The following is a 26,123-nucleotide window of genomic DNA, read 5'->3' as shown; positions in this document are numbered from 1 at the left end:
ACAAAAAAGCGAAAGAGCGTGCCTCGAGCAGCCATGTCATTGAAACTAAACAAGGAGGAAGCCAGTGGAAACAATGAAAGGGGCCACACTGGTTATCTTTGGGGTCAGGGGTGTGCCCTGTACCCTCAAACCTTACTTCCCTTTACACGTATTCAGACACAGAAAAGCGAAAGAGCGTGCCTCGGTCATCCCATAGGTCAATTTGGCCCATTAGCTAGGAAGAAGGAGATCCTGAGTGTTTTCGACCACAAACTCCATCCCTCCCGATTTGCAACCCCATGGACCAGTGGAGGAAGCAGATCCTGAGTGTTTTCGACCACAAACTCCATCCCTCCCGATTTGCAACCCCATGGACCAGTGGAGGAAGCAGATCCTGAGTGTTTTCGACCACAAACTCCATCCCTCCCGATTTGCAACCCCATGGACCAGGGGAGGAAGCAGATCCTGAGTGTTTTCGACCACAAACTCCATCCCTCCCGATTTGCAACCCCATGGACCAGGCGGCAGCAATTCCTGAGCAGGAGCATAGATGGTTTTCTTATGTGACAGAAACTGAAGCTAGTTGCAAAACGGGAGGGTTGCTCAAACTGACGTTACACCGGCCCTGTATATATGTATTTTCTTCCTGTGTGTAGGAATTAAATACACTGCTCCTCTCAGCTAATTCCTAAGTTATCTGCAAAAAGACTGGAGTTTTCAGGTGCCTACGTAGTTCATGGGATCGGAGGTGAAAGTGGGCTGGCGCGGGCCGGTACAACATACCAATGAGAACTGGCTGCTGGTTCTCGCTGGTACGTGGCAATGTCAGCGCAGCGCCTGGGCTTTTAACGTCGCTGCCCCTTTTGCTCAGCCCCATCGGCAGCCCTGCTGGCAGGGTGCAGAGACCCTACCGTCGGGGCCGCGGATGGGAGGAAGCAAAAGCTGCAGCTGCCCGGGGGGGGCCCTGGCAATTTAAATGGACTCGGGGCTCCCCGTCTCTGTGACAGGGGCGGCCATGAAGGTCTGGCTGTGGGAGTCTGGTCCCCGGCCCCGCGCCTTCCATCCAAGGCTTTTCCCCGGGGGCGGGGGGCAGAAATGGCAACCCGCCCCGACCCCCCAACACCACCAAAGCCCCTTTCGTTAACATAAAGTTGCGGTTTCCCACACCCTTGCGGTGCCGCAGCACCGGGGCTGTTTCTTTAAGAGAAGACCCGACCCTCCCCACGTGATTTGCAATAATGCAATTGCCAGTGATACTTTGACTTCCCGCAGGCGAACGCTGCGAGCCGGGCGCAGGGTCATCAATTGGGAACAGACCCACGTTTCTGTTAACACCGTTCTGCGGAGCAGCCACGAGACAAAACTGCGGCTCTTTGATCGCCAGGATTAGCTGAGCAACATGCGTGAGAAACGGGACCAGTCAGTGACCATGTAACGGTCCCAGCCAAACGGGTGAAGTCTGGCCACACCCGGGGGAGTTTCAACTTCCCAGAAGACCCAGCCAGGTGGGTGAATTTTGCTTCAGAAGGGCTGTTTGTAACGTCTAATACCCGATATTTACTGCTTGGACAGATTGTTCAAAACACAAGGAGTAAATAATCCTGTGATCATTTCTTTCTGTCTTTGCGGAAACTTGACAGAACAGCTACACTCACAGTGTTTTGCCGTCAAATACATTGCAGATTGTTTTCATAGCAATGTAACACGAGATTTTGAGAGCTTGTGGAATTAGTCATTTCTTTGTTTTGCTGAATTTTATTCAAGAACAGTGGTCCCAATACTGTTCTTGGAGGAGATTTGTAACTTCCTGTCTTTTGAATACAGGAAACTTACTGCACCAAAGGCAGCTGCCATCAATCTAGTTTTCTCCCTGTGCTGTCATTGCAGTTCACTGCACCCCCTCTTGACTGGGGGGTGTAGTGAATCCTTTTGTTCTTGTAAAAACTAAATTATGCTCAGAATCAATCAAAACAGAAAACTGCCTCCTTTTCTCCTTCTGAACTCAGTGGCAATTAAACATGATTCTAATGTTGATCCTGTGTTCAAGAGTGTCACTGAGTAGGGACTTCAGGCTATATTAAAAAAGGGACATTTATATATTGTGTAACAGATTATCTCCTCCTGTGTGAAAAGTCATTCAAGGGGCAATATCATGAAGAAACCTATAGGAGTGTAGCTATTTAAAAATGGCAGTATTGTTGGGAAATTGTGTGTTTTGTTTAAAACATTTTGCTAATTTTTAACTTTGTAATCATGTATTATTGCACAAAATATTAGACTTTAGTTTTTCCTTTTTTCACCCTTTTCTTCTTTTAGACAGGATAAGGGATGGGTAAATAAAATGTTTTTATTCCATTTGATTAGGGTTTCTCATTTTGAATCAATTTGAAGTATTTTTTTCATTTAGCATCATTTTGTTGAAAAATTAAAAACATTAAAATAATAGGAAAAATCAATTAAAAAAAATAAATTTCTAAAAGCCATACTCTATTGAAAAATCAGTTTTGTTAAAGTATTTTTGATCAGGTTCAGTATTGTCAACTCTCGTAGTTATTTGTGATTTTTGTGATTTTTATTTTGTCTCCTAGTATTCGGTAATTTTCTGAAAGCCCTAATGTTCTAGTTTTGAGTTTATGTGATAATATTTGATTTCATTTAAAGTAAAAAATAAATGTCTATTCTTTATAGTTGCAGGGAAAAGTATAAGATTGAGTATACCCTCAAGGCTCGGAAGCCAAATGGCAAAAAAATAGGAACTCAAAATATATGTTTAAAAATATACCTTTTTTGACCCAATTTGTGAATATTTTTCTTAAATGTGTGTGCAGGAGGATTTTTTGTATTGATTTTCATAAAGCAAAAAATATTCTAAAGCACAGAAAAAATCCCACAAAAATGTACAGCTTGTATATGTTTCCATAATTAAACACTTATGCAGTTTTACAGCTAATCAAAGCTAAAAGACCAGACAATCATAGGCGTGAGAAGTAGGGCTGGGGGAGGGGTGGGGAGGGGAGGGCGTGCAGTGTCCCCAGGTTTTATGTGGGGCTCCACTCCTGGTCCCAGCGCTTGGATCCTGGCCCTGCATGTGGGGATCCACTCCAGCCCACCACGAGCTCTGGTCCCAGCTTCAGTTCCTTTATCCCTGTCTGTGCCCCACCCTTTTGGAGATATAGCCCTGCTCCCAGCCCCAGCTCTGAGGACGGGTGTAAAGGGCATGAGGTAAAATTTTTGGGGGCACTTTAACTGGCTTTCAGCCCCCCCACTGTAAAAACTGTTCAAGTGCCACTGCAGACAACACAAGACCGGACAATACCACACACACCTAACACATTAGGGTGGGGGTTACACTGACTTTTGAATCCTGGGTTTGGCAGTGCTGATGCTCTGTTTTTGAAAGGCACAAACAAATTTCAGTTTTCTGCCATAATTCATCCAATCTACCCAAACCAGTGTATCACCCCTATTAATTTAATTCATCAAAGTGCTGTAGTTCTTTGCCACTAAGGATGTGAAGGAAATGTCAGACACTCAGGGTAGATGAACACTGGTGTTTAAAAAATGATTTAAAAAATTAAATCAGAGGCTTTTCTTTCACTTGGATTTTTTTAATTTAAATTAAATACTGGTATATCTTTCGGATTAAAATTATGACAACTGATGTTAAGACACATATATATATATATATATATATATATAACATTCAGGCAGTATATGTTTGCTCCAAAAGTTTTAAAGAAAATCAGATCAATGAAGTGGTGGCAGTCACTGGCTAAGCACCTGGAAGCAGAATTTGTTGAAGGGCTCACCCAGCTTTTGACAGCAATAGCCTGTTCTGCAGGTGCACAGAAAATATTTTATTCATTTCAATGTACCCAACTAGCTCAATTCAATGACTTGTCCATTCAAAATTGAGAAACCAGTTGGGAGTTGAAAAATCAGGAAAGTTTGTTTTCCACATTAAGAACAAGGTGTGAGAGGATGAGATCTACCAGCTCTAAAATCTTGAAGGACACGGTGACCAGAAACAATGAGTTCAATTCACTAACTACAGATAATAGTTCCTTTTTTCTAACAAATCAGATTTAAATGCAAAACATGTTTTAGTAAAGTATTTTTCTCCTCTCCATCCTGTTGTCCAGATCAAGTTACAGTGAAGATGAAGGTTCTTTCATTCTGTCCTAACTCCGCAGTGAGCGCCTCTCTGCCTAATTTGATCATTTTCTTCATTATTTATCACATTCACAAGCTGGAATCAGGTAGGAATCCCACTGGTCCTGCTGCTGCTTGTAGGATTTGAAAAGAAAAGAAACCAAAACCAGCCAAACAAAAAAAAAAAAACAACCCCAAACCCACCTCTACAACAAATTTCAGATTGGCTCAATATCAGTAAATAAATCTCCACATCCTCCCCAACCCTTCTGGAGGAGTAATTCTCCGTCTGCTACATATGAGGCAGCTCAGTTTCTCTGTCCATCTAGGTACTTATATCATCATAGTATCTGAGTGTGAGGCTGTATGGAATATAGGAAACCATTTATAATGGCACTGATACCAGTATTACAAAATCACAGGAACTCTTAGGCAAGATATGCCATGAGAAGTAATTATGCCGCTCTACCCTGCGCTCATTAGGCCTCAAATGGAGTCTTGGGCCCAGTTCTGGGCACCACATTTCAGGAAAGATGTGGACAAATTGGAGAGAGTCCAGAGAAGAGCCACAGGGATGATTAGGGGTCTGGAAAACAGGACCTATGAGGGAAGATTGAAAGAACTGGGTTTGTTTAGTCTGGAAAAGAGAAAACAGAGGGGACATAACAGTTTTTTCAAATACCTAAAAGGTTGTTATAAGGAAAAGGGAGAAAACTTGTTCTCCTTAACCTCTGATGATCGGACAAGAAGCAATGGGCTTAAACTGCAGCAAGAGAGGTTTAGGTTGGACATTAGGAAAAACTTCCCAACTGTCAGGGTGGTTAGACATTGGAATAAATTGCCTAGGGAGGTTGTGGAATCACCATCATTGGAGATTGTCTAACCTGCTTTTAAAAATCACTTGTCAGGGATGGTCTAGATGGTGCTGGTCCTGCCATGAGTGCAGGAGGCTGGACTTGATTACCTCTCGAGGTCCCTTCCAGTTCAATGATTCTTTTGTAAGGTATCAGTGGAAAAGGCTTGATTTGCTAAATATAAGTTTTGTTTATAGGTCTGTATCATCTTTGTATGGTGAGATATAAATATGTGTGGTATATTTGTGTCTCAAACTTGGCTGTGACACCTCCAGACAGACCGGCATCAGCACTATCCAGCCTGCTATAGAATGAACCATTGAGAGAAGCCTGGGGCTATGAATCAGCAGGACATGTAGACAAGGATCAGGGGGTAGCCGTGTAGTCTGTATCCACAAAAACAACAAGGAGTCCAGTGGCACTTTAAAGACTAACAGATTTATTTGGGAAAAAGCTTATGCCCAAAATAAATCTTAGTGTTTAAGGTGCCAATGGACTCCTCGTTGTTTTTCAGGACAGGAAGGGACATGCACAGGTGCCGGTGAGTGCTTGATTCTCCCCTCTGCCCCTGCCCCATCCCCATCCCGCTTCCATTCCGACACCTTCCTCAAATCCCTGCCCCAGACCTACCTCTTCCCTGCCTCCTCCCCCGAGCATGCCACATTCCCACTCCTCCCTCCCAGCGCTTGCTACAGCTATGTGGCAGCGGCAAGTGCTGGGAGGTAGGTGGAGGAGGTGTGGGATGGGGAATTTGGCTGCCAGTGGGTATAGAGCACCCACTAATTTTTCTCTGTGGCTACCCCAGCCCCGGATCACCCACAGAGTTGGTACCTATGTGGTCATGCTGATGGACAGGGGACTCCAAGTACCTTTTCATGCCCATGTGCTATGTGTTTGTGTTGGGACAAAGGATGTGCATGCCACATGGCAAAGGATATAAAAAGGCAGCTGCATCTTCTCCATTTTGTCTGCAATCCTGCTTCTCACCTCTGGAGTAACTTCCCTAAAAACTGAAGCTTTGAACAAAGGTCTGATAGACCCATCCAAGCTTTGGATGTGTTCCAGAGAGACTTTGCAAGCTAGCAAATTCACCAGTGCTGCTAAGACCCTGATATATGGATTCTGAAGTCTCTCTCTCTCTCTCTCTCTCTCTCTCTGTATATATGTGTATATATACATCTCTACCCCGATATAACGTGGTAAAGCAGCTCTCGGGAGGGCGGGGCTACACACTCCTGCAGATCAAAGCAAGTTCGATATAACATAGTTTCATTTATAACGTGGTAAGATTTTTTGGCTCCCAAGGACAGCATTATATTGGGATAGAGGTGTATATGAAAGTACCTGACTGCTTTGACCATTTAGTAACTCTTCTTTTTCGTTCCTTTTCTTTTCTAATAAAACCTTTCGATTTAGATACTAAAGGATTGGCTGGCAGCATGGTATTTTGAGTAAGATTCAAACTAGTATTGATCTGGTAATGTGTCTGGTCCTTTGGGGAATTAAAAGAACATTTTGTAAAGTGAACAGAGTTTTAAATAACTTCTCGCTGTACTGAACTTATTTGCTGATTGGGAGCCAGCGACTGGAATGCAGTAAAGGGGGCTGTGTGATTTTTTTTTTTTTTTTTTTCTTGATAACAAGTGTAGGGGATCAGGAGCACAGTTTGTGACTGGTTGGTGAATCTAACTATAGCGTAAACCACTAGTTTTGGGAGAATCTTCTCTCCTTTTTGCAGCCTTTCCTGATGTTGGCATTTCCACTGAGGGTTGCCCTAAGCACCTCTGGTCATGCTGAGCATCCTACTTCACATGCTTGATCCTCTGTGACCCAGTCCTTTCTCAAACACCAAGGCAACCTAGCCTAAAGCTGAAGTGATTTGGGGTCAGTGGGGCCAATGCAAGTGAGTTCCAGAGTTGAAGACCCTGTACTGAAAATGTCCTGGCAGTGACCCCGTCTCACTAAAAGCAGGTGGAGGGGGGCAAAGGAGGAAAACTCAAGAACCTCAGCTGATCTCAATGAAAATTGTGTCCTCATACGAGGTGATGGGTGGTGGTCTCCGAAGAAGCTGCGTCCCAAAACATTAGGGTGACATTCTAGGAGATATCTGACTTCAATGGAGTCAGGATTTCATCTTTTCACCCTTCTCATATTAAAACCAATGCTGAGAATCACATCAGAAATATAGTGAAGGCTGGAACAGATCACAGAGCTCAGGTACAGAGTGTATATACTCTTGTCAACCTGTCCGGCCATGGGGCACTGAAATAGCTCTGTGGCATGTCAAATTAATATAAGGCGTGTTATCAGTGACACCTATACCTGAGCTGGCCTGTCACTTTCTACTATAAATGTCTTTTTCAGTGGCTTATAACTTTTCCAAATTTCAAATATTCAGGTTGAAAATTTGCATGCCAGGTGTCTGCCCCAGGTTGAATTTTTGGAAAGTTTGTACCTACTAACCTTTTTTGTTTCTAGCATGTTTTCCTCCTGAGCTTGTTCTCTTTTTGTTTTGGTGTATTTCACAGCTCAGTTCAACGTGACCGGTCGTGATCACCCTGTCACTGCCATTGTGGGTGAGGCCATTGTGTTACCCTGTCACCTGTCCCCCAGGATGAGCGCTGTGAACATGGAGGTGAGATGGTTCCGATCTGAGTTCTTTTCACTTGTGCACCTGTATCAGCATGGAAAGGATCAATACGGAAACCAGATGCCAGAATATCGTGGAAGGACAGAGCTTTTGAAAGCCGGCATCACGGATGGGAATGTTTCCTTGCGGATTCTTAATATCAGACCTTCAGATGAAGGACAATACAACTGTTTTGTTCAAGATGGTTCTTCTTATGAAGAAGCCCCATTGGAACTGAAGATAGCAGGTCAGCTGCTCTTGTCTGTGTTATCTTAGTCTGGGCTGCAGTTTTTGTTCTTTCCTACTGCAACAACTGTGACTAGCAACTTGTGAATTATTTTAGAGTAACACAGTGTGTCTAGATTTCAGCACATGATCACGTTTATACACTTGGGAAAATACGCTTAAAACTTTCCCATCGTTTTATTAAAGACCTTTTCAGAATGGTCAAGAGATTTCCTTGCCCAAAAGATGTTTTTGGCTGACTTCAAAAGGAGGGAGAGAAAGGAGGGAAAAGACCTCTAGACAAATATGGGCCTGGTTTATACTAGAAAAGTAGATCAGCTGAACTGTCTCTCAGGGGTGTGAAAAATACACACCCCATGAGTGACATAACTAAGCTGACCTAAGTCCCCATGCAGGTAGCACTGGGTCAACAGAAGAATTCTTCAGTCAACCCAGCTACTGCCTCTCAGAGAGGGGTATTACCGATGACCCCAGGAGGAGTCCTGCCGTTGGTGTAAGCAGTGTCTCCACTGAAGCACCACAGCGGTGAAGCTGTGCTGTTGTAGCCTTTCAAGTGTGGACAGCCTGTGGTCTTCCAATTTCTCTGCAGTCATTCTGAGGCGAGGCTAAGGTGGGACTGCCAGGTTTATAGGCCTTCTGACGTGGTCACTACAGGTAGTTAGTTGAGGTGCAGTCAAAATCAGTTGTAGCTTTCTGATTGGCTGAGGCCACATAAAGATGGTGGTGAGGGAGGGAGACATTATGTTTTTACCGCTAGTGGATGAGCGTTTTGTCCCCTGCTGCTCTGACACAGGAACCATGGAGCCGGTTAGATTTATTTATTTATTTAAAAACAGAACAAACAAAAAGTTTATCCAATATGCTAAAAACTGGCTTTCTGAAAAATTCATATCCCACTCGGTATTTAAATGAAGTGGCCAGATCTCCAAATTTGTTCAGTGCTCCATTGCTCTTGGGTGGAGAGGACAATATCTCTCACTTATTTAGTGAAATTATTTTAAATATTTGTTCACATCTTTTCCTGTCTCCATGCGTATTGGGAATTCAGAAATTCTAGTGTTCATTTCTCCCTTCTATGTGATCAAGTGATCTCTAGTGGGAGTAAGGGATCCACAATCTCTCACTCATCCTTTTAGCTGTTAAGTTACTCCATTGATTTATCACACATTTATGTAATTTTCTTCTAGCTTTGGGCTCCAATCCTCTCATCTCTGTGGAGAGTCACCAGGATGGAGGGATCCGGGTGGTTTGTCAGTCGGCTGGGTGGTACCCAGAGCCCAAGGTGCTATGGAGAGATCCCAGTGGGCAAGAATTACCATCACTCTCTGAAGCAAAATCCCTAGGGGATAGTGGCCAGTTTGAAACAGAAAATTCTATTATTATAAAAGAACGCTCAAACCAGAACCTGTCCTGTTGGATCAGGAACACCTTTCTCAATCAAGAAAAGGAATCAACAGTTTATATAGCAGGTCAGTTACCAGCCAAACCCGCACGTTTAAATCACCTTAATCAGAAACAAAAAAAACATAGGAAACAAAGAACTGAAACATCTGTTGTGCATATTTTACAACCTACATAAATACTGATACTCCTGAAAATCTTTCTTAAAAAAAGAGTATGATTTTGAGAAGAAATATTCCCCAAATCTTGAAAGAGTTTGTTCTTAAAAACTTAACTTCACCACAGTGATTTTGTGATTTTGTACACTATGATTTGTTTGCTACCTTTTCAATAAGTGAAATGTCACCAAAATTATGTAGGCTTGTTTCCGTTAACATTCAGTGGGAGTTGTGCTCATAACTCACTTTGCCTTTGTTTACACATGCAAGCTGCACTGATTATCTACTGAGTTATTGATGAAACCCCTTGTCTGAATGCTCTTATTTCAGTTTCAGAGTGTCCTATGTTTTTAGCTTAAGTCAGTTCCTTACTGATTTATACTAAATGGAGAAAAGACACTATTCAGCTGATTTATAATTTAAAGATTTGTCAACCAGTTTAGTTAAATTGGGGCAGTCTTGTTATGTGGTCAGCTGTGGAATCAATGTAACGATGACTGCATGAGTGTTACACCAATTTCACTAAACCAGTGCACAAATCCTGTGTGGAGAAGGCCTTAGGCATGTTTGAAATGCCCACTCTGGCTAGATGATTTAAATGCTGTAAATACAAGAACGGCGAAAGAAGATAAATCAATTTTCAGCACTTAATGTTTGGATTAATTGCAATTATAATTCATTGAAATAATTGGGGAAATTATTAGTGACTCACTAAAATACTCTTGCAATTTCTGAATGCTGCTGAACAGTGAGGAGCAAATTGTTTACTGCCATAACTCCACTGATGTCAGTGCTGTTTTGTGAGCAGAGAATTTGCCCCTAAACTCAATGAAGCTCTGAATACCATGAATCAAACCAGGCCTGTTTATTCACAGGTTAATCAGAGCTAAAGCTGTGTTGGTTGGAGTAATTTTTAAAATCCGGTTTTGGTCTTTTGTGTAGCAGAGAGGGGGTCATGTTTTCACTCCTATCTCACATACGTCCTGCTGGGGACTATTTACGTAGTTACGTGCAATAGAGGAAAAATTAGTGTTGTCCCTGTTTCCGAACTAATGCAAATCCTGTGGGGTTTATTTTTCAGATTTCTTTTTCCCGAGGGTGAATCCATGGATGGTGGCTCTGAGTGTAATTCTCCTGGTTTTATTTGGTTTCATTGGCCTCACTCTTTATCTCTTTAAAATAAAAGGTAAACATCACAGGGGAAAATTTTAGTGAAATGAACAAGAATTTTCTTCTAATAACCAAAAAAAGGGAAGAATGAAATTTTACACTAGGCCAAGCAGGGGAAGCACCGACCTGCACTGGGCTCCCCTCAGCAGCACAGGGAAGGAAACCTTACTAAGGTTCCCATTTGCTCCAGGAGGCAGTGATCTGCACCAGCCCTTTACAGGCACAGAATATTTCTCCCCCACAACTGCCTCAGTTAAGCTAAATGGAGCATTTTGGAAAGGGGTGGAGGGAAGATTGGAGAAGGTTTTGTTTCACTTCTCACTCTTTTCTCACCACTTCCCACCCAGCTGTGCAGTTATTCCTTCCTCGGTCCCCATGGACTGTGAGAATTAGTTAATGTCTTTTTCTCTCCTCTGATAAGTAAATATTTTATACAGAATTGGGTCCCCAAAGCGATTGTGTGTGATTTTTATTTTGGGAGCAGTTTTCTGTGATTTGATGTAATGTTGAAAAGAAATTGGAATGAGACAAAGCTTGGCAAATTTCACCCCAATAGGCAATATTAAAAAAATATACACAGTAGAAAAGAGGGATCTGAATAAACATGAGCTCTGAGCCTTAACCTGAGTTCTGACAATGGTGAGGAACAGTAAGTCAGAGATGGAGAAGGGAAAACTTTTTCTCCCGGTGTTGAGAATATGAAACCCATCAAAGGCTCATGAATTATATAATCACTGTGCAACTTTCTTGAAATGCAGACAACTGTATAACCAAGGCAAAAATGCTCCTAATCAGAATTTATATTTATTTCTGTTTATTTTTGATGGAACGGGATATAGAAATCTGTAAATGTAATGCTCTTTCCTCCAACAAGTAAAACTCTTGCACAAATTTGTCTCCTCATAAGGGTATTTCTTTGTTTATTTATGAATTTTTTTGGGGTGGAGTTTTTTAACCAGAAGAATATGAAATCCCAGATAATGCAGCACTAACATCAGTTAGATCTTTGCTATTGACTTCAATGAGTATAGGATTAAGCACTGAATGCACAAGTCATATCGCTAAAACAATAATGCTGATAATTTGAGGGCCAGAGATTCCAGTCTGCACCCCCAGAGCTCCAAGTAAAGAAAGTGGGAATGAGAGAGAGAATACAAGGAAACAGGATTGGAGTCTAGTGGCTAGATTTTTAAAGGTCTATGGTCAGCTAACTCTCACTGAAATCAGTGGGAGTTAGGCCCCTAAATGTCTTGGAAAAATCAAACCCTAATTCCATAAGGAATTCAAAACTTTCAGAATTGTAAATCCTTCCAGAATTGTAAATAGTCAGTTACAGTTGGACACTTAACTCTTGTGTGGCCACATGGTTAATAAACTGAATGAAATGTTTGGTATTTAGGGGCCAGGCGTTCATATCATGAAAACACTCCTTTAAATCTCCATTAACTGAAAATATTCTTAAATAACTTTTATATTTACATCTCTTTGCTTTATTTTGTTTCTTTAGGGAAACATCTTGGAGAAATCAGTCAGTTCAGTTTTTCTCCACATAGAACCTTTTTCATTAAGTTGTTTGCTGTTTTATTATTTATGATGATGATTATTAAAGAGAGATCAATTTGAAAATCACATGAAATATCAGTGATAATGTATTGATAATTATTCAATATGTGTCTAAGAGGAAATCAGAAAGAAAATGTTTTTTGAAATATATGTTCTCTGAGAGTGAAATCCACATGGTGCTGGAGGCACCATGACATGGGGGACCAGGAGGACTCTGTGCCCTCAAATGTCCTCTTGCCTCATCTGACAAGTAAATAATTTGGTCCAAGATGGATCTTGTGTGTAATTATATTTGAAGAGGAGTTGTTCATTTTTTCATTTAATGTTAAAAGGAAATTGAGATGAGATTAAGCCTGATAAATTTCACCCCAACAGGTAATATGAAAAGTTATACACAATGTTCAACTTTCACAAAACTCAGACAACCGTATATCCAAGAGAAAAATATTCCTAATAATAATTTGATTTATTTCTGTTTTTAGGGAAACGTGATACAGAAATTGGTAAGTGTTGTGCCCTTTTCTCCAACAAGGAAAATTTTGTACAAATTCGTCTCCTCATGTTTTATTTTTTAAAATGAGAAAAACATGAATGCCCTGATGCTGCACCACTAACATCAATTAGAGCTGTGCCTTTGATTTCAGCAAGTGTAGGATCTGACACTAAATGCACAAGTCACATCACTAAAAGAATGTTGATACATTTAGGGCCTGATATTACATTCCGTGCACACCGAACACTCCCATCAAAGTGAATGGGAACATGTAATATGCAAGGAAGCAGGAATGCGCTCTTAGGGCAGCTTTTCAAAGGTATTTGGACACTTAATGCCAGTTGAAGTCAATGGGACTTAGAAACTAAATACCTTTAAAAATCTGCCCCCAGTACCCTAGGGAATTCAAAACTTTCAGAACTAAGTCCATGCATATAATCAGTGATTTTTTTGATGCTTTACTCTAATGTATACACAAAATGAGCCCAAACGTCTACACCCCAATTTTACAGGCCCTCAGCCCATGTCTGTGAGCCTAGTTAGCTGACATGCATCAATTGGAGATATTCGGTTGCTGTGTAGCCACATCCTATGGGATTTTGCAGGTGCTCTGTGCCCTGCCTGGGGGTTGCAAAGGGACTCTTCTTCCCAGACCTCAGTTGTTTCCCTGCCCATAGCCTGGATCAATGGGTTTGTGAGGGACAGGCTGCATGATGGGAGGTTGATTCCATCCTAGAAGAGATGCACTTAATTAGTGTGTGTTTGTTTCTGATTCTGTGTTATCTAGATGATCTTCGAAGAAAACTTGGTAAGTGTTTCTATTTCTCGAATGCAGCCTTTTCTGTTGAAACTTTCTCTGGATCTGTCGATGTCTCACCCTTCTGCCAGGAGGAGTTGGTAGCACATGGGCTGGGTTCAATGTCAAGGCTTCCTCTTAGCAACACAAACCAGAAAAAACTTGAGACCCTACCTAATAATCTGGGAAAATTTAACTCTTGGGCCTCTTTAAGGCTCTGTAGTGGCCTCTTTAAGGGTTATAGTGGCACAGCTGTACCACTGCAGCTGCCCTGCAATCGGGTCTCCTGTGTAGCCGCTCTGTGCCAACCTCCCACCGGCATAATTCAACCACCCCCAGTGAGCGGCAGTAGGTATGACAGTGGGAGAGTGTCTCCTGGCAACATAGTTCTGTCCACACTGGTGCTTTTGTCGGTGAAACATATATAGGTCAGAGACGTGCTTATTTCACACCCCGACTGACAGAAGTGCTGGTGTAGACGCAGGGTAAGACACACAACTTCCCATTCGCCCACCCGGAGTCTGGGTGTAACAAAAGAAAACTTGTATTACAAGGCAAAGGGTCCCCAGCATTGTTTTGGGAAAACACCATGGCCATGATTTGAAAGCATGTAACCCTGAGCAAATCCCCACTCCACAGGATATTGGGCCATGACCTTTGCCTCAGTTTCCCACCTTGCTGTGTGAAAATCCAATGAGCGAACAACCTGTAACACACCACTGCCCTCTCCTGCCACTGCAGCCCACTCACAGTTGGTTGTTAATCAGCCAAGGCCCAGAGTTCAGAGGTGCCCTCATATGGCTTCACCTTCCACCCCTGAAAGGTGGGTGTGGGTGTGGGGGGGAAGGGTCATTAAGCAAGGGTCCGCTGCTGCCTCAAACTCTGGAACTGTTTTGCTGCTGCTATCACTGTCACCACTGGCAATCAGTGCCGACAGCCCCAGAGCACCCACGGGGAAAAATTAGTGGGTGCTCTGCACCCACCTACAGCCAAGCTCCTCTCTTCCCCCCAGTGCATCTCACCCACTGGCAGCCTTGCTGACCAGTTCTTCCTCATCCCTCCCAGTGCCTCCCACCTGCCACAAAACAGCTGTGTCACAGCACTCAGGATGCTCTGGGGAGGAGCGGGGAAGCAGCACGCTTGTGGGAGGAGATGGGGAAGAGGCAGGGTGGGGTTGGGGACTTCAGGAAGGGGGTGGAATGAGGTGGGTGAAGGGGTGGAGTGGGGGTTGGGCCTGGGATGGAGCAGGGGGTCCAGCACCCTCCGGCCAGAGGGAAAGTCAGCACCTTTGCCATTGGCTACTCACTGCCTCCTATCCCTGAAAAGGGGTGAGGGACATCGAGCAATGCTGCTGCTGTCTCTGCCACCACTGGCTGATGCCTCTGCTGCTGGTTCTGCTGGTTTTTCTGGTGCTGTTACATCTGCCACCAATCAGCTCCACTGCTGTTCTCACGGCTCCTGCTGGCCCCCCACTGCCACTTCTGCAATGGTGCGTTCTGAGGTTCCACGTCCTACCCAGTTATTCCAGCAGGCCGTGGCTGCTGCTGCATCTCCATGTTCACTGCAGCACTGTCCCCAAACTAGGTCTATGACCTGGCCCCTAGGCCTGCTCATCAGCGGTTTCAGCTCTCGCAATCACTGAACAAAAACAAGGGTTCTCAATGGGGTCTAATCAGCTCTGGGTTTAAACACGGGAGAGGGGAGGGGAAGGTCAAATGGTACCTAGGGCTCTCGAAGGGGAATTCATAGCATCAGGCAGGAACACCTATCCCCCCCACTTCTGATTTTCACTGCGTTTTGGCATCTCTATCCCCTGCTTAGCCAGTGAGCTTTAATTGAGAGTGTCACTGACATACCCGTGGTACAATCCAGACTAAGGAGTGGCTGTGTCACCCCCGCCCTGCAACCTGGGTGCTCCATACAATGCTCTGCCTCTGTAGCCTCCTACATGGATGACTCACAAACAGCATCCTAATCATAATTTATAAATCATAAATGCTCCTAATAATAATTTATATTTATTTCTGGGTTTTTTAAATTATTTTAGGGAAACGTGATACAGAAATTGATAAGTGTTTGTGCCCTTTTCTCCAGCAAAGAAAGCTTCCCACAAATTTGTGTCCTCGTGTTTTATTTTTTAAATGAGAAAAACATGAAAGCCCTGATGCTGCACCGCTACCATCAATTAGAGCTGTGCCTTTGATTTCAACGAGTGGAGCATCCAACACTAAATGCACAAGTCACATCACTAACAGAATAAGGTTGATAATTTTAGGGCCCAATATTACATTTCGTGCACACCTAACACTCCCAGCAAAGTGAATGGGAACATGTAATATGGAAGGAAGTGGGATTGGGCTCTAAGGGCAGTTTTTTAAAGGTGTTTGGACACTTAATGCCAATTGAAGTCAATGGGACCTAGAAACCTAAATACCTTTAAAAATCTGCCCATAATTCCCTAGGGAATTCAACACTTTCAGAACTAAGTCCATGCAGATAATCGGTGATTTTTTGATACTTTACTCGAGTGTAGACACAAAATAAGCCCAAACATCTATTCCTCAATTTTACAGGCCCTCAGCCTATGTCTTGTGAGCCTAGTTAGCTGACATGCATCAATTAGGGGTATTCAGTTGCTGTTTAGCCACATCCTATGGGACTTTGCAGGTGCTCCGTGCCCTGCCCGTGTTTGTCAGAAGGTGGAGATGGATGGCAGGAGAGAGATCACTTGATCATTACCTGTTAGGTTCATTCCCTCTGGGGCACCTGGCATTGGCCACTGTCAGTAGACAGGACACTGGGCTTGATGGACCTTTGGTCTAACCCAGTACGGCCGTTTTTATTTTCTTATGTTGGAAAGAGACTCTTCTCCCTAGACCTCAGTGGTTTCCCTGCCCACAGCCTGGATCAATGGGTTTGTGAGGGACAGGCAAGGATGCGTGATGGGAGGCTGGGGTTGATTCCACCCTAGAAGAGAAGCACTTAATTAGTGTGTGTTTGTTTCTCTCCTGTGTTACCTAGGTGATCTTCAAAGAGAACTCGGTAAGTGTTTCTATTTCTCGAACGCAGCCTTTTCCGTGGTGTTGAAACTATCTCTGGATCTATCGATCTCTCACCCTTCTGCCAGGTGGAGTCGGCAGCAAACTGGCTGGGTTCAATGTCAAGGGTTCCTCTTAGCAATACAAACCAGAAAACACTTGAGACCCCCCCCCATTAATCTGGGAAAATGTAACTCCTGAGTCTCTTTAAGGCTTATAGTGGCACAGCTGTTCTACTGCAGCTGCCCTGCAATTGGGTGTCTCATATGGCCGCTCTGTACCGACCTCCCACCAGCATAATTAAACCACACCCAGCGAGCGGCAGTCACTATGTCACTGGGAGAGTGTCTCCCCCCAGCACAGCACTGTCCACACCGGTGCTTTTGTCACTGAAACTTATGTCGGTCAGAGACGTGCTTTTTTCACACCCTAACTGACAAAAGTGCTGGTGTAGGCACAGGATAAGAGACAAAACGTCCCACTCACCTGCCCTGAGTCTGGGTGTAACAAAAGAAAACTTGTATTACAAGGCAAAGGGTCCCCAGCATTGTTTTGGGAAAATACCACAGCCATGATTCGAAAGCACGTAACCCTAAGCAACCCCCCATCCCACAGTACGTTGGGCAGTGACCTTTGCCTCAGTTTCCCACCTTGCTGTGTGAAAATCCAATGAGTGAACGACCTGTAACACATCACTCCCCTCTCCTGCCACTGCAGCCCACTCACAGTTGGTTGTCCTTAATCAGCCAAGACCCGGAGTTCAGAGGTGCCCTCACATGGCTTCACCTCCCATGCCTGAAAAGCGCAGGGGGGCGGGGGAGCATTGAGCAAGGCATCCGCTGTTGCCTCCACATCTTCAACTGGCTTGCTGCTGTCACTGTCACCACTGGCCATAGGTGCCGATAGCCCCAGAGCACCTACAGAGAAAATTAGCTGGTGCTCTGCACCCACCCACAGCTAAGCTCCCCATTCCCCGCAGTATAGTTCAGCTACTGGCTGCCTCGCTGACCAACTCTTCCCCCGCCCTCCCAGTGCCTGCTGCAAAACAGCTGTTTCAAGGCACTGAGGATGCTCTGGGAAGGAGGGGGAGGAACAGGGATGCGGCACACCTTGGGGAGCAGGTGAGGAAGAGGCGGGGTGGGGCCTGGGACATGGGGAAGGGGATGGAATAAGGTGGGTTGGGGCAGAACAGGGGTGGGGATTTGGGGAAAGGGGTGGAATTGGGGGGGAGCAGGGATGGGAAGAGGTGGGAGAGGGGTTTGGGGGAAGGGAGTGGAATGGGGGCAGAGCCTGGGGTGGAGCAGGGTGTCAAGCACCCACTGGCCAGAGGGGAAATTGGCATCTGTGCCACTGGCCGCTCACTGCCTCCCCTCCCTGAAAAAGCTGGAGGGACATTGAGCAATGCCACTGCTGCCTCTGGAACTGGCTCACTGCAGTGGCTGTTGCTGCCTCTGCCTCCCCTGGCTGATGCCTCTGCCGCTGGTTCTGCTGGTTTTTCTGGGGCTGTTACTGCTCAGCTCCACTGCTGTTCTCACGGCTGCTGCTGGTCCCCCACTGCCACTTCTGCAATGGTGCGTTCTGAGGTTCCACACCTACCCAGGGATTCCAGCAGGCCGTGGCTGCTGCTGCGTCTCCATTTTTTGCTGCAGCCCTGTCCCCACACTAGGTCTAGGACTTGGCCCCTAGACCTGCTCATCAGCTGTTTCAGCTCTTGCAATCACTGAACTGAAACAAGGGCTCCCCATGGGGTCTAATCAGCTCTGGGTTTAAACACGGGAGAGGGGAGAGGAAGGGAAGGTCAAATGTTACCTAGGGCTCTCGAAGGGGAATTCATAGCATCAGGCAGGAACACCTGTCCCCTCCCGCTCTGATTTTCACTGAGTTTTGACATCTCTATCCCCTGCTTAGTCAGTGAGCTTTAATTGAGTGTGTCACTGACATACCCAAGGTACAATCCAGACTAAAGGTGGCTGTGTCACCCCCGCCCTGCAACCTGGGTGCCCCAAACAATGCTCTGCCTCTGTAGCCTCCTACCTGGATGACTCAGAAACAGCCTCCACTGGGGCTGGATTCTTTAATTGATTTGCAGATTAAAACCAAGACCTTAAACTAGCCTCAGTAGTAGACTGGGAGCCAGTGAAGGGACTGGAACTTGGGCCTGACGTGTTCACTGTGGCCTAAACCCTGGAGAAGTCCAGCAGCTGCATTAGGTAGCAGCTGGAGCCTTCACGCTCAGCTGTGGATTCTGTGACCTGCAGTAACCCAGCCTGGCAGTGGCAGAGGCAGGGATCACTGTGGCCAGACCGTTACCCATAGGAAGATGCAGAGTTTCCTGGTGAGCTGGGAGTTTAGACACTGATGCTACCTGGTCACTTAGGCCTAGTGAAGGGTCACATAGGACCCAAGTCTTTGCACCTGGACTTTGGGGAATGGGGCTGTATGAATTCAATGGAATGAAGGGGAGAGTCTCATTTAGTTCTTCAAAATATGTCCCTGCTTCTCAATCACTTTGCTCTGGCCTGGGTTCAGTGTAAGCCAGCTCTTCATCCCAGATCCCTGGAGTTTCTGCATTTGCTCAGCTGAGTTCTCATCCCTCTCTCTGTGTTTGGTTTCAGACTGGAGAAGAAACATCGTCTGCCCAGGTAACTACAGCTCCCCAAGGAGCTCACTATCCAAAGCTCCCCTGCCCTGAGATTTCCCGTCCCTTTTTCTCATATAGTTAACATTTTACACTAGCTCTTTGGGGCAGGGACAGCTCTATACTAAGGTGAAAAGACAAAGGTTTGTGTGGCCAACATTGTGATTTCGGGTGCCTAAGGAGTTCTTCTGTGCACACTAGAAGCTCAGGGAGTTCTCAGCTAGATGCTGTTAGGGTCCCTGATGGGACTGGAGGCTCTGGGAGGGCAGGTGGACAAAGGGCTGGACCAGGCCAGGTTAATGCCTAGGCTGCTCGTTTCAATTTTCAGAAGCCCTAACAGGGCTGCATGTGTCCAGACAGCTGCTGCTGCTACTACTGTAGCCGTGGTACAGGTACATGGTAGCCAGCAAGGGTTAGCACATTCACTGCACACCGACACCCGTTGGTCACACACAGATAGAGACCCCATCACACCAGGGCCAGGGCAAGGAAGTTTCGCGCCCTAGGCAAAACTGCCACCTTGCGCCGCCCCCCACTGCAAGCCCTTCAGCAGCTCCGCCCCCCTGTGGCACCTCTCCCCCACTCTGAGGTGCCCCCCCCGCGGCAGCTCCCCACCCCCCTCGGGAGCCCTCTGGCACCTCCCCACCCCAGCTCACCTCTGCTCCAGAAGCCCTGCTGTTGCGCCTGTCGCCGGGCTCATGCCACGTGCACTGAGCAGAGCTGCGGAGCTCTGCCCAGCCACCAGTGCCCCTGCCAGCAATGAGAAGAATGGCACGGGATGGGACGGCCACTGCGCTGGGAGGGAGAAGGAGTCTGAGCCGCCGGCAGGCAGCCCAGGGGTTCCCTTGGGTCAGCGCGCCGCTGGCAGCCCGAATCCCTGGGCTGCCGGCTGCAGCACACTCACCCGGCGGAACTTTTGGGCGGGCTGCCTGCCGGCGGCGGCAGCGGCACGCTGACCCGGGGGAACCCCTGGGCGGGCTGCCTGCCGGTGGCGGCGGCACGCTGACCCGGGGGAACCCCTGGGCAGGCTGCCTGCCAGGGGCTCAGACTCTCTCTGCCTCCTAGCACAGTGGCCGCTGAAAGGCTTTAAAAAAAAATTGGTGGCACCGTTTTTTGGTGCCCCAGCCAACCGCCTAGTTGGCCTAAATAGTAGCACCGGACCCGCATCACACACTGACTGCAACCCCCCAAACACATGGCAGGATCCAAGCTGTATGGGAAGCCAGTAAGGGCCCAGAGAGAGCCAGTGTGGGCTCTGGAATTCTTTGGGGAAGATGGGGCAGGAGAGGAGTGGTATGGGGAGGGGTAAGGTTACGGAGTGGGAGAGGAATAGAGGGATGCCCAGGGGGTTTCAGGAGTGGTCCCTGTGAGGAATGATGATTCTTCCAGGGGGCCACATCTCAGGTTGGCTATTCAAGTCCAATGAAGACTGTGAGGCAGTTCAGAGGGACCTACCCCCACCCCCCAAGCTGTGTGAAAGGGAAACATGGTGGGATATGAAGTGCACTGGTGATAAATGAACATACCCTGGAGGGAAGAAAATGAGCAACTCATTCATATTACAGAGTTTGAAAATAAGTGCATCAGCAGCTCAGTAATGCAACTGGGAATTCACTGTGTTCAGCTTGACAAAACCCTCTGCTCACTGCGCAGCTCTGGGGAAAAGGTCAAACAAAATATGAGAATCTATAAGAAGGGGCAGGTGACTGACATGGAAATGTTATACAGCCATCATGTTAAAGTGGTTTCCCCTTATCTGGAGTTCTGTGTTGGGTACCGCTCACCCCATCTCAGAAAGGGTAGCGAAGAAGAAAAGAGGGCTCAGCGAGAGGTAATGAGAATCAGCATCAGGAGAGATTGAAAAAATTGGGAATTTTTACCTTTAAAAGAGAGGAGTGAGAGGGGACATGATACAAGTACAGAATATTGCACAACCCCCCTGAACAGAATATGATTTAGGTTGCAATGTTGAAGACTTGAGAGTTAGGAAATGCTGGTCTTATGTTTGCCTGTACACCCTTAATTCTCACCCCTTATGCATCCATCCTGGGCAGTGAAAGAATGAGGCAGGGGTCCCGTGTCAAAAAACTGTGTGTGATCATGTAACTGGAGATTGTATCATAATGTAAACACACGGGTCACTGGCTAAGGAAAAAGAGTCTGTTAAAATTGCAGCCGCTGACAGAGAAATGCTCCTACGTGTATTTGGGGATTGTTTACTTTATGCTGAATTCTCGAACGTATCTTTTCCCCAGTGTAACATTTTATAGGCATAAGGAGCCACTCAGTTGTTCCCAGAACGCTCGACATTTCCAGACTGTCAGGTTTGGTTTGGGCCCCCCGTCCCACTCCATCCTCCTTGGCATGGTGGTGCGTGTGAGATTATGCCACATGGGGGACACCATTTTTCAGAGATGGAGGGGGCGGAGTGATGTCCCCCATCCAACACTGGACAAATTCACATCCATTTTAGACCCCGTGCTGGACAGTGGAGAAACCTCTCAAACAGAGGCCTGTCCATTTAAATCCCGGACGAGTGCCTCCCTCTCTATAACACTAATTTCTGTTAATGTGCTTGTTCAGATGAGCTCTCATCTCTGATTCTGTGTTTCCAGGGCTGGGAAGTTCTGCGCCACCTGTACAAGGTAACTGAAGTTCAGATTCTATCAATGTGTCTCAGTGGCTGTTAGAACCCTTTGCTGCTTTCCTCTGACTGTGGCCGTGGGAGGGGAGTTCAGTGCTCAGGGCAGAGCTCACAAGCATCCTGCATTTCCCAGCACAGTGGGAGGGGAGGGAGGTTGTGTAGCCATGGCCTGAGTACAGCAGTAAATCCAGACGCTATTGTGTCTACTCCTCCTGCCCCTCCTCTACCTTCACGTGTAGTGCAACCTGAAGAGCTTCCTGGACCCACAGCCCAGCCTGGCTGCACAGCCACTGATGTGTCCCTGTCCCTAGCACAGGGCCAAAGACACAGCTCCTTCTCCCCTCAGCTCCCCAGGGCTATCCCTGCTCACAGCCCCCTCCCTGCCTGGGGGCCAGAGCCATGGGCTGTGGACCATGAGCAAACTGAATTCTGGGTCTGTTAAATGTCCAGTAACTGAGGATTAACAATTCAGAGGTTGGAAACCGAGGAAATGACGTGTAAATGCTAAAATTCAGAGATTAGAGAGAGAGAGAGAGAGAGAGAAACAAAGATATTTCAAGTGACAAAACAGGAAAGTGAGGAAATAAAATATGCCCAGTGATGAGAACCCTGGTGCTAGAGTACAGAGAGAGCCCAGGGGGAAAGTCATGAGAGTGCAAAGAGGGGGACATGTCAGGATTTGGAAGGGACCAGAAGACTGAGGGATGGGGCAGCGTTTGGAAAGGTCTGGAGGGCCGGCAGTGCCTGGGAGGAACAGGAGGATGAGGAGGCTGTCAACTGAATGGGGCAGCTGCGGAGGCTGTAGGAGTGGGGGCAGGTGGAAGGGCCTGGAGGTTTGGTGATGGTGGCTGCTTGGAGGGAATAGGCAAGTGAGTTGCTGTTTTCACACTCAGCAAACTATCTATAACCTTTCATGTCCTGCTGCCCTGGGCCTCTCCTGCCCCATCTCCTTTTCATCTAATATGATTTTCTCTCCCTCTGGGATCTCTTCCTTCATGTCTCCATTCACTTCTCTGCTTGCTCTCTCTCCTTCCCCTCCCACTCCCTCTCCCTGAACACTCACCTTGCTCTCACGTAGGCTGAGGGCGCAGGGCTGGGATGTATCTGTTCTCTCCCCACAGCGATGATCTCTCTCAGCTGGGAATACGGGGTTTAAGATGGGAAACTGCAGGGAGAGGTGAGGCCGGTCAGTGAGCACTGAGCAGAGGGAGCTCAGTTTCTCATCACTCCGTGGGGCCCCCCATCCCCCCGACATGTGGGTCTCTAGTCCCCTCTCTGGAGAGATGTGCAGCAGGACAGGAAAGAGCCTGAGTCCCAGTCCTGGCTCAAGTGACCCTTTTGCTGCAGGGCCCATCTCTCCCAGGGGCGTGACTCTCCCCTGCACTGTGCTGACATCTCAGAGCTGCTCCCCATTCAGAGCTGATGGGTAAATCCTGCAGGAAGGAGATTGAGGCCATGTCTACATCTAAAATTTTGCAGCGCTGGTTGTTACAGCTGTATTAGTACAGCTGTATAGGGCCAGCGCTGCAGAGTGGCCACACTTACAGCAACCAGCGCTGCAAGTGGTGTTAGATGTGGCCACACTGCAGCGCTGTTGGGCGGCTTCAAGGGGGGTTCCGGGAACGCGAGAGCAAACCGGGAAAGGAGACCAGCTTCGCCGCGGTTTGCTCTCGCGTTCCCCGAACCACCCTGCAAACCGCAGGGAAGGAGACCTGCTTGCTCGGGGTTCCGGGAACGAGAGAGCAAACCGGGAAAGGAGACCAGCTTCGCCGCGGTTTGCTCTCGCGTTCCCGGAGCCACCCAGCAAACCGCAGGGAAGGAGACCTGCTTGCTCGGGGTTCCGGGAACGAGAGAGCAAACCGGGAAAGGAGACCAGCTTCGCCGCGGTTTGCTCTCGCGTTCCCCGAACCACCCTGCAAACCGCAGGGAAGGAGACCTGCTTGCTCGGGGTTCCGGGAACGAGAGAGCAAACCGGGAAAGGAGACCAGCTTCGCCGCGGTTTGCTCTCGCGTTCCCCGAACCACCCTGCAAACCGCAGGGAAGGAGACCTGCTTGCTCGGGGAATGCGAGAGCAAACCAGGGAAGGAGACCAGCTTCGCCGCGGTTTGCTCTCGCGTTCCCGGAACCACCCTGCAAACCGCAGGGAAGGAGACCTGCTTGCTCGGGGGTTCGGGGAAGGAGAGAGCAAACCGGGAAAGGAGACCAGCTTCGCCGCGGTTTGCTCTCGCGTTCCCCGAACCACCCTGCAAACCTCAGGGAAGGAGACCTGCTTGCTCGGGGAAGGAGAGAGCAAACCGGGAAAGGAGACCAGCTTCGCCGCGGTTTGCTCTCGCGTTCCCCGAACCACCCAGCAAACCTCAGGGAAGGAGACCTGCTTGCTCGGGGTTCGGGGAACGCGAGAGCAGACCGGGAAAGGAGACCAGCTTGATTACCAGAGGCTTCCTCAGGTATGCTGGGATACCTGCTTATTCCACGGAGGTCAAGAAAAGCGCTGGTAAGTGTCTACATTGCATTACCAGCGCTGGATCACCAGCGCTGGATCCTCTACACCCGAGACAAAACGGGAGTACGGCCAGCGCTGCAAACAGGGAGTTGCAGCGCTGGTGATGCCCTGCAGATGTGTACACCTTCAAAGTTGCAGCGCTGTAACTCCCTCACCAGCGCTGCAACTTTCTGATGTAGACAAGCCCTCAGAGTCACTCTCCAGCTGGGGCAGATTCTGTCACTGACACCATCAAACCCTCCCCCAGGGCTGAGCTCTGCCCCTAACGCTCTGATTCTCTCTCCTCAGTGAATGTGACTCTGGATCCAGACACGGCTCATCCCGACCTCGTCCTGTCTGAGGATGGGAAAAGTGTGAGATGGGAATACACAGAGCAGGATCTGCCCGACAACCCTGAGAGATTTAACTATTGGCCCTGTGTGCTGGGCTGTGAGGGATTCACCTCGGGGAGACATTGCTGGGAGGTGGAGGTGGGGGATGGGGGATTCTGGTCTGTGGGGGTGGCCAGAGAGTCTGTGGGGAGGAAGGGACAGATCAGCCATAGCCCTGAGGGGGGGATCTGGGCTGTGGGGTGCTGGAGGGATCAGTTCCAGGCTCTGACCTCCCTTGTGACCCCCCTGAGCCGGGTCCCCAGCAGGATCTGGGTTTGTCTGGACTGTGACCGGGGGCAGGTGACATTTATCGATGCTGGTGACGAGGCCCCGATCTTCACTTTCCCGCCGGGCTCCGTCCCTGGGGAGAGAATCCGACCCTGGTTCTGGGTGGGGAGGGGATCCCAGCTCAGCCTGTGTCCTTGAGACACACAGCAGAAAAAGGAACCGGAAATCAGCCTCTCTAGCCTCATAGACCCAGTCTCTATGATCTTGGAGGCCTTTCTCCTCATCTCTATGGCTGTTGGAAGCACCTCCCCCTCCCTCTTTGCAGCCCCAGGGATGTGGGGAGAAGGGGGAAGAACCCCTGGGTCTGCAGGAGGGGCCCTGAGGGGCAGAGGTGGGGACTGGGCAAGGGGCAGAACTAACAGTCGGGCAGGGGACAAGCGGAGGTGGGGGTGGCAGGGACAGAGCATGAATCAATCAGGGTTTGGGGGGCTAGGGAGAAGCAGCAGCAGTCGGAAGCATTTTGTACGGATCTGTGACCTTAGATCTCACTGGGGGCTCCCAGCCGGGGATCAGCTCAAGGGGAAGGAATAAGATCAGGGAAAGAAGAGAGCGGCCGAGGGGGATGATCTGTGACAGGGAGGCGAGACACAGGGAAATAAAGAGGGATGGAAAGTGAGGCTAGAAAAATAATGAATAGAAGAGGACAGTATGGAAGAAAAGGGAACGTGAGTGGGATGGGTAGATTTATTACATGTTACTGAAACTGAGACTGTAACTTGTTAATTCCCTGTATTAAACGCTGGCCACTGGTGCTATCTTAGTGCCTTAAAGAAAACTGTTCTCAGTAGCTGGGATCTCCTGGCCGTGCTGTGATTATTAAAGCTCCTTCTCAGCTCCTTTTATTTTGCTACTTTCCGGCTACTTTGTAAATAAAACATTACGAACAATTCTTCTTCTTTGTTCCACTTTACTGTCCCAGCTGCAGGTGCTGGGGGCAGCATCATGGGATTTGCTTCCCAACTTGGTTGTGTCCCCCCAGCCCCCACAGAGAATATTGCACCCAGGGCCAGCTCCAGGCACCAGCGAAGGAAACAGGTGCCTGGGGCAACCAATAGAAAGTGGCATCAGTGCGTCAGTTGTTGAGGCAGCACATCCAGATTGTCAGCAGCAGCATTTCAGCGGTGGCTCAATCTGCCCGCTTCAGTGTTTGTGGCAATTCAGCAGCGGGTCCTTTACTCGCTGTCTTCCTCTTCGGTGGCA

The 26,123-nt window shown here is 47.6% G+C and overlaps 2 protein-coding genes across 4 annotated transcripts in view; both read left to right on the top strand.

Annotated features, from left to right (window-relative positions):
- Positions 1–26,123, top strand: part of LOC115640747 (zinc finger protein 501-like) — a 745,273-nt gene that overhangs the window by 466,548 nt on the left and 252,602 nt on the right. The window lies entirely within an intron of this gene.
- LOC115640762 (butyrophilin subfamily 1 member A1-like) lies at positions 629–25,812 on the top strand. The gene is made up of 14 exons (XM_030543741.1): positions 629–700; positions 1,252–1,484; positions 4,122–4,238; positions 7,514–7,861; positions 9,048–9,329; positions 10,501–10,605; positions 12,097–12,117; positions 12,635–12,655; positions 13,433–13,453; positions 15,489–15,510; positions 16,464–16,483; positions 19,095–19,121; positions 21,733–21,762; positions 24,553–25,812. Exons 3-14 carry the CDS (start codon positions 4,139–4,141, stop codon positions 25,059–25,061), a joined length of 1,506 nt encoding a protein of 501 aa, XP_030399601.1. The 5' UTR covers positions 629–700; positions 1,252–1,484; positions 4,122–4,138; the 3' UTR covers positions 25,062–25,812.

The sequence above is a fragment of the Gopherus evgoodei genome, unplaced genomic scaffold (assembly GCF_007399415.2).
Source record: "Gopherus evgoodei ecotype Sinaloan lineage unplaced genomic scaffold, rGopEvg1_v1.p scaffold_32_arrow_ctg1, whole genome shotgun sequence".
Classification (NCBI taxonomy): Eukaryota; Metazoa; Chordata; order Testudines; family Testudinidae; genus Gopherus; species Gopherus evgoodei.
The sequence above is the reverse complement of the archived record's forward strand: the minus strand, read 5'-3'. Positions and strand labels throughout refer to the sequence as shown.

Excerpts from the sequence above, each read along its gene's own strand:
- LOC115640762 (XM_030543741.1), top strand. The coding sequence starts at position 4,139 with ATGAAGGTTCTTTCATTCTGTCCTAACTCCGCAGTGAGCGCCTCTCTG. Across the intron at positions 4,239-7,513 it reads CATTCACAAGCTGGAATCAG|CTCAGTTCAACGTGACCGGT; the intron begins GTAGGAATCCCA and ends TGTATTTCACAG. Across the intron at positions 12,118-12,634 it reads GAAACATCTTGGAGAAATCA|GGAAACGTGATACAGAAATT; the intron begins GTCAGTTCAGTT and ends TTCTGTTTTTAG.